This window comes from Larimichthys crocea, unplaced genomic scaffold (assembly GCF_000972845.2).
Source record: "Larimichthys crocea isolate SSNF unplaced genomic scaffold, L_crocea_2.0 scaffold392, whole genome shotgun sequence".
In the NCBI taxonomy this organism is placed as follows: Eukaryota; Metazoa; Chordata; class Actinopteri; family Sciaenidae; genus Larimichthys; species Larimichthys crocea.
Genome location: NW_020855132.1, coordinates 169,819 through 178,603, shown reverse-complemented (window position 1 = coordinate 178,603; position 8,785 = coordinate 169,819). Strand labels below are relative to the sequence as shown.

At 41.7% G+C, this 8,785-nt stretch overlaps 1 protein-coding gene across 1 annotated transcript in view; it reads left to right on the top strand.

Annotated features, from left to right (window-relative positions):
* The window catches only part of LOC109140704 (trace amine-associated receptor 3-like), an 11,907-nt gene extending 3,567 nt beyond the window's left edge, over positions 1–8,340 (top strand). The window contains exons 2-3 of the mRNA XM_027276486.1: positions 7,250–7,363; positions 7,530–8,340. Coding sequence (XP_027132287.1) covers positions 7,250–7,363; positions 7,530–8,340 — 925 coding nt within the window. The remainder of the gene's footprint in view (positions 1–7,249; positions 7,364–7,529) is intronic.
* The last annotated feature ends 445 nt before the right edge of the window (positions 8,341–8,785 follow it).

The window sequence follows — 8,785 nt, the reverse complement described above, 5'->3', positions numbered from 1 at the left end:
ACACTGGGCCCTCTACTGCCCTCTGGCACACTCCATTCACCACATTCCCACAATGGAAAATAAACAGCATATAATTCTGATAACCTACTCAACTAAAGGCATGACTGCAAATGTGTGCATGACTACCAACCTGTGTGCATTTTATGTATACGTGTATGTGCACTAAATTCTAAACATTCACCACATCCCAACAATGAAAAATAAACAGGATATCATGCACAACCCAACAATTATTGTTACAGCTCAATAAAGCAAGTAAAATGTTTAAGGCTTTATAGATTCTAGACCTACCTCAGCTTCACAAAACAAGCAGGCCACCTGTCTTTGAAGTCAGCAGCAGCAGGACTATCACTCACAACCTCGAGTCTTCGATAGGAAAATGTGTTGGCCATTTTTTCTTTAATCACTTTAGCATTGTTTTTCTTCACCTCGTTAAGGAGTCATTGGTTTCTCCACTTGGATGTGGAGGAAGGAAATTTACCTCAGCTCTCTTTGGTTTCTTGCATTTTTTTTACAGGATGTCTCTCACCAGGGCCCTTCCTTTTCAAGGAGTTGATGTGAAGCTCAGGACAAGGGACATTTTGCCTTTTCAGTTTACTTCGGTAATTGGCCATCTTCATTTTGAGACGATTCTGCCACCCATATGTGCCTGAATATGACGTTCCAGGCTCCCTCAAGCATGGGTGCTTCTTTAGTAGAGCTTCTACAACTTCCAGTTGTTGGAGAGCACTGGGATATGCTTGGTAGTGGTAGATCGCTTCTGCAAGTTTCTCTAGTATGTTAGAGTAGATACTTGGATCTTGAAGTAGTGAGCCATCATGTTCATAAGCTTTATTTTCAGCTTCAAGTACGGTGGCCGGGAACCCTCAATGCTGCAAATAAAAGAAACGCTGCAAACAAAAAGAAACAGTGCTGCAAATAAAAGAAACGCTGCAAACAAAAAGAAACAGCGCTGCAAATAAAAGAAACGCTGCAAACAAAAAGAAACAGCGCTGCAAATAAAAGTAAGAGAAACGCCACTGCAAATAAAAGAAACATTGAGGGTTCCCGGCCACCGTATTCAAGAATCATTTCGACACCATATGAAAAGACGGGTATCACAAAATTGGTTGGCCAACGCTCTGATCGATACTCTGCTGAAGGTTGTAAAATGATGGTGTCAGATGAGCTAGCTGAGGAACTCGCATCTTGAGGACACTGATCCAGCGGCACTGGAGTGGAGAAAGCTGGAGGCTCACCGATAGACGTCAATGTCAAAATAACAGAAGGTTCTGTTTTAACTAGTTTGATTGTGTCCACATCGGTTGATGTTAGTGTGAAGAATTGATTATCAAAATCTTTGTCCATGTGCATTACAGTAAAATTCCCTTCAAGTTGAAAATGATTCTGTGCAGCTGCCAAAAGTTCACCGACAGTGCTAGGGATTCCATCTGGTAGGGTTAATTTGTAAACTTGTGTCTCTTCAATAACAACACGTAGTTGAGTTGGGGCAGACATGATCACAGTCTTGGGCAAGCAGAACTGCAAGAGAGAAAAAAAGAACAAAGACATAGTGTGATGAAACAACAAATAAACAAAATACCAAAAAAATTATTTTCACACCCTGATTGATATATGAGGACCTAGCACAATGCAGCAGGATGAAGGTGATATATAAATATAATATATATATATAGTATATATAGTAATATATGATATAGAATAATATATTATATATATATATATATATATATATATGTTAAAGCCTTCCTGAGATTGAGCAAGATGCGAGCTGCAGACAACCACCTGGCCTTTCTAGAAGTGAGAAATTTCCATGTCCAACATAGCATTTAACGGATATTTTTGGCCGCCTGAACCAGCTAAAGCTGCAACTACAAGGAGAGGGAAAACCATTGTGGACCTGATTGAGAAGATGGATTCGTTTACAACTGGAGTTTGTTCCAGTCTGATAATCAACATATCATACGAGAAAGATCTCGTAATACAAGGTGGCCAAATTTTTTTTTCAAGTGAATGCAATACGCTCCGTAATTTTAACCTTGTATAGTCAAAGATAAGAAAAATCTAATGAACATTATTGTGTCAAATCAGTGTTGTACCTCTTGAGTTTGTTCAGGCCTATATGTGCCTACATGGTACCACATTTTCTTTCTCCTATAATTTGTCAAACTAGTCTGGATTCATAAAGTTTTTCTTATTGTTCTTGCATGTTTCAAACTGCACCCTGGGCTACGAACCGTTCTTTTCTCGAGCCATCATGACTGGAAAGGCCAAATGGTCAGGGACATTATAACCAATGTGGATCCAGCAGAAGGGGTGGTACCTGAGATCCTCATAATATGAGGAGGTTGTACGACGCATGCTAAAAAGTACGAATATCATGAAAAGTATTGTTATGATATGATACACTTTATTACACCTTATGCACTGAAGCATGTGCACCAAGATTTTGCCCTGCCAACCAAAGCTCACCATGCTGAACTCTGGTGGTAGCTGCCTGACGGGCAGCAGTTGTTTTCAACCAGGTTTTGCTTTTGAAAAGCTCCTGCAGGGGTATCAGTGGTTACTGTGCAGTAGTGTGAAACAGCCTTTAGAGAATTTTCACAGGCTGTAATTTGATGGCTAGAGCCATGTAACTATCTTACCTCTATCTAATGGACCCGTGACACTTCCTCTTGTCTAGCTTCAGTTACATTTAGCGTTTAGCCGACGCTTTACCAAAGTGAAAAGGGAAATGATAGCTGTTCATACTCTTTTAAAAACAGTAGGTCACCACCAAGGTTATCTCTAACCTTTTTTTTCTTGACAGTGGCCAAGTGTGGGGTGACACCGGGAGTTGCAGATGACATGCAGAGCTGTAAACCAGCCCACAAATCATCACAAGAGTTCAAAGTTCAACATGGAGCATTCAGTTCACGTTCACAATAAAATATTGAATAAACATTTCAGTGAGTGTCAGTCTCTGTTTCAGTCTATAACTGTGGCTTGAGTACATAAAGCGTGCATGAATCTGATAGATCAACAATTGTTGCATATCAACGAGCATTCTCATATGCATCATCACCACTATAAAAGTGACTAGGCTATTATAATATAGTGCTAAAGGTACAGTAATACTGCACATAAAGTAAGTAACATGGTAACAGCAGCTAGATGAAGATTCTAGATGACTGTGGTAAGCAGTAATGTCTGTAGGAGCCTAAAGACAGGAGTTAACTACACCAGTACCAGCTGGTGAAACGGGCTTGTGTAGGACCCAAATGCAGCACAACAGCAAGGGATACTTAGTAATGTTCTTTATTGAGGAACCACAGCAGGCGATATGGCAGGAGAGAGAGAGGGAATAAGTCCTGAGTTCAATCGGAGAGCTGTGGCAACAAACGGGAGCAGGGGACAGACTGCCCGGGGAAACCTCCAAAAAGCCAGGGAAACAGGCAGACAGACACCAGAAACACTGAGGCAGAACTCGTGGTCGGGGACGAAAAGCTGAGGTGATTACGGGGCAGAGACAGACGAGCAGGTCAAAGGCAGGCAGGGTCGCAACGGGAGATCAGTCCGGACAAAAGTGCTGGAAAGACTTGCATGACGCGAAGAACAATCTGGCAAGAGTGTCTGGAGGTTGGTGCTTAAATACAGGGTTGATTACTGATGAGGAGCAGGTGTGGGAGGCGGGAGAAACCATGGTGACTGATGAGGAGGCGGGGCTGACAGGTGAGTGGAAAGTTACTGGGTGCAGGTAAGAGGGAAAAGCAGGCAGGGGACCGGAGTGGATTGTGACAGCTGGAGTTCATGTTTATGTTTCTGCTTCTTTTAATATGTCATCTGTCATGTTTATATGCAGAGACCATTGCACATTTGGAATTGTCATTCTTATATACGTATTTTACAGTTTTTATGGTTAAGCAAAAGGATTTAAATAAATTAATGTACAAGTCATTCATACTGCTTGATTTTGTTTACTCCATCATATCACCCATCTCCATATAATCATCATCTCCATATCATCATCATCACATCATCATCACACTCATCCCACCAATTTTACCGTATTTTCACGACCATAAGGCGCACGTACGAAAAGGCGCAGTCTCAGTTAGTGTGTGCCATTACTGTATTAACACACACATAGGGCGCACCGTACGAAAAGGCGCAGTCTACACACACATATGCCGCACCGCCTTACAACAACACACACACAAGCATACAAGTGTGCGTATTTAAAAATAGAGCGGGAGCAAAACTGAGTTTGAGTGTGCTTTATTTAAGTCTTATTACAAAGTACTAACATTTTTTAAGCACATTACCACAGCACACATTAGCACATTGCCGTAATCGTCATTAATCAAACCCACGAAGTCCTCATCCTCCGTTTCTGAGTTAAACAGCTGCGCTAAGTTCAAATATGCCAGTTCCACTTCTTCGCTGTCAGAGTCACTTTCCGGGCCGTGCGGCCCCGGGAAATGAGCCGGCTTTTGCGAAAGCTCGAACAACAGTGGCCAGTAGACACGTATAGCCCACGCATCTGCAATCCATCCGCAAACTGTGGCGTAACTTGCCGCTCGCAGCCTTACTTTGAACGGCCGGTTCACACCGATGTCCAGCGGTTGGAGTTCTTTGTCAGACCCTCCGGAATAACAGCAAGTGCAGCGTTCATTTGTTTCACTTCTTTTTTTCACATCGGCTGTGATATGGGCACGTTGTTCTCAACACAGGTTTAACAACACACATAGGGCGCACTGCACTATAGGGCGTGCCGCACATTTTGAAAAAAATATAAGACGTTTATATGTGCCTTATGGTCGTGAAAATACGGTATTATTCATGCGAGTGGTGAATAATAAAAATGTGTTTTACACGTGAAAATAAAATAAACATAACAAGCATTCTGTATGTTACACCTGTTCACTTTCAGATCCTGGAACAGTTTGAAAAACATTGTGTGATTCAATGCGGGATCGTCCTAGGGTGTCGCCATCTCCATAGCAACGGTTGTCGAGGATTATGGGTAGTGTAGGCCTTTCCGCTATCCAAAACATACGATAAAACTTTATTTCTCAGAATCGCAGGAGAAAAAAAAAAAAATCATACTGAGAGGAATAACATGAAGCATTTTATTGTTGAATTATCAGTGACACTTTGGCGTGTTTGTGTTATAAAATGCTGATGATGTTGTGGCGACACAGGGGTGATTACTTAGTTTATATACTATAGTTAATACCAACAACGCCACCTTGGGTTAGGGCCCAAGGACCTGTACTAGGATTAAACTATCACTTACTAAAGGACACTCAGGTTCGTTAACTCAGGGAGGGCAGGAGAGTGTTTGGCATAATAAAATAAAAACGAGGAGGCCCAACAAAAGTACAGGCTGAGGCTTACCGATCGGAGGAGGGGTCAAAATGGGGAGAAGGTGAAGTCCAAAAGAAAAGGAGAGCACCCCACTCACACAGAAAAAACATGATGTGCACACAGAAAATCTTGAACGGGGATCACACACACGGATAATTAATTAATTAACAAAAAGTATTGAGTTAAATTAATATTAGCCTAAATCAAATAAACAAAAATAATAAACCAAAGAGTCTCTGGCCAGAGATATTAACTCCATCAACCAATATTTGTCTGTTGCGGCAAATAAATCACAATTGAAAATAAACCACAATAAATTCCCCAAATGAACCAATAGATTCCCAAAATAACCCAGTAGATTCCCCAACACCACAATAAGCAACCAAACAACTAGATTAACAAAAGGACCTTAAACAATTAATCAAATAAACAGAACAATTGGGCCAAACCTTGGTGGCACACACACTCAATCTCACATCCACGCACGCACACCATACACAGTCCGAATGCGTGGCTGAGAGTTTTGGAGAAAGCTCATAGCTTTCCACACGAGCGGCAGCCCCGGTTCAGTCCGGCTAATTAGTGTCCTTTCCAAAGAGGGAGAGGAGTTTAGGGGGTCGGCGTAGCGGGGAGAGATGGCCAACATGCAGTATGCGATCAGCTGACTGGTAGAGGGAGAGGAGCGGAAGGAGAGTTTAACACCTGGCTAACAGCAGGTAAGTAGAAGTAGAAGTTCACCGTGACTCCAGTATGTGCAGATCGACGGCAGTCAACGGCCCCAGTATATCACCCCAGCTGCGACGGAGACGCCGGCTCTATTAAAGATTTACGTTTAAGTTGGATGAAATGCTCCTGAACATGCTTAAACAGCACGCTAAGGTGCACCTACCTGTGGCTCAGGTGAGCCGCAGACACAACGACCCAGAAGTGGGCGGGCCAAAGACGCAGGAAGCGAGAGGTCAAGAGGGGGGGCATGACCTACTTTTATCCCCTCTGCTCAAGCAGCGATTGGCTGATAAGCCAGAGAGTTCAATGTGGCAGTGGTGCCTCATACCACTACAATATCATTAAAAGAAAACCTTAAACTAGTGAGAAAAATACTTCCCTTGGTTCTCCAATCAGATTGTAGCTCGCAGCATCATGTATCGCTGTAATCGGGTTATTATTGGAGTGGATGGACGGCTCTAAATGTTTCTTACTGCCGTGTACGGTTTACATTGGAGTCATTTGAGAACCCAGAGCATTTCATTCAGATGTGGAAGGGTACCCTTTGCGTAGTATCAGACCCCTAGGGCGTGAAAAGTTGTTGGTGGTCGGGGATTATGGGTAATGTAGGACTTTTCCACTATCCAAAACATATGAATAAAACTAGTTACGTAAAATATCACTATTGACTAGATTTTTGGTAGGTACCTAACATAATAGGTAATGCTAAATAATAATAATAATCACATCACTTCCACTTCTGATTACAATAGAAGTATATGGGAGTGACACAACTCTCAGACTGAACTGCACCGGTTACACCTACATTGTTTTTTGCCCCTTTTATTCATTTGGAATCACAGACATCAAGGTTAACTTGGTTGGGATAGTCTGATGCAACCCACGTCATCTGGCAGATGGCCAAAGGTGGACATAAACATAAAGTAAACTCACCAGCATTGAGGAGGACAAACACAGAAGGCATACTTCAATCTCTATGGAGAGAAAAACAGCAGCAGAGAAGGAGGAGGAGGAAGGAAGGAGGGGTCTGCAGGAAGGATACAGATAAATCAGTTGTATGACAGAAAGCTTTAGTCAGAACGCTGCCAGAGCTCAGCAGCTTCAACTCTCTGGTGATGGAGACCTCTGAGGGAAATGAGCTCTGCCTTTCACAACTGCTCAACATCTCCTGCAGGAAACCAGTTACTCCTCACTTTGAGTCCATGCTGGCTTACATTCTGCTGTCCTTCATCGCTCTGCTCACTTCAGCTCTTAACCTGCTGGTCATCATCTCTATCTCTCACTTCAAGTAGACATTCATTAATTTATTAAAGAGATAAAGTAATGTTTTTATATTTCAGTCTTTGCTCTAGTTGCTTTTATCTGAATGATGACAGATATGATATACTGATTGATTTATTGATTTATATTATAAATAGTATAAATGACGATTTATATATTATTGGTGTCCACAGGCAGCTCCACACCCCCACCAACCTCATCCTACTTTCTCTGGCTTTCTCAGATTTCTTCGTGGGCTTCCTCATGGCCTTACAAATAGTGGCCATAGACGGATGTTGGTCCCTTGGTGACATCTTGTGTCCTTTCTATCATTTTCTTGGATATATTATTACCTCTGCCTCAATAGGAACTGTGGTGCTTATATCTATTGACCGCTATGTGGCTATTTGTCATCCTCTGCATTACTCCACTCAAATCACACAAAAAAGAGTCCAAGTCTGTATTTGTCTGTGTTGGATATGTTCTGTGATTTTTCAGGGTATACTGCAGAATCAGACTTTGAAACTACAAGTCATGAACTCCTGCTCAAGGGAGTGTATGGTTGTTTATGACCATGTTTCTGTACTTGCAGACCTTATTTTTTCCTTCATAGTTCCCATCACTGTTATTGTCCTTTTGTATATGAGAGTATTTGTGGTGGCTATTTCTCAGGCTCATGCCATGAGGTCCCACATTGCAACTGTTACATTCCAGAAAACAGGGAAGGTAATGGCAAAAAAATCTGAATTAAAAGCAGCCAGGACTCTCGGTGTTGTTATAGTTGTGTTTCTATTATGTCTCTGCCCATATTATTGTGCTGCTCTTGTAGATGAAGATTTCCTTACTGCTTCTAATGCAAATATTATTATATGTTTGGTCTATTTTAACTCCTGTTTAAACCCTCTGATCTACGCCCTTTTTTATCCATGGTTTAGAAAATCAATTAAGCTCATTGTTACACTGAAGATACTGCAGCCAGACTCCTGTGATGCCAACATGCTGTAAAGTCTCTGCATGGTGCCTGAAATTAAACTCTAAGCATGTACAGAAAAATGTACTTGGTTGATGACAAATTAAATAGTGCAGATTATACTTTGTTTCAACGTTGTTTATGTTACAATATATTATTATTATACTATACAACAGTAAAGTTATTTGTGGTTTGTTCATGACTGTGATACATGTCATGCTGGCTGTGCACTTCAGCACAGTGGGGTTTGATAAGAAATGTGAAAACTGTTGTCGTGTATTGACGACTCTCTCCGTGCTTGTTTGAGTGAAAAAGAATAAACAGAACTCGAGGCTTCTTTCTTAAGGAATGCTTCTTTTTTTATTATAAGCCATTACATACTCTGAGTGCATGAAGAGAATCCTTGAGGTCAGATTAAAGACTGCTGAGGTCCCTATGGTCAGATTGCTGCCCCGATTCTCCCCCTGTGTTAAGGTGTTG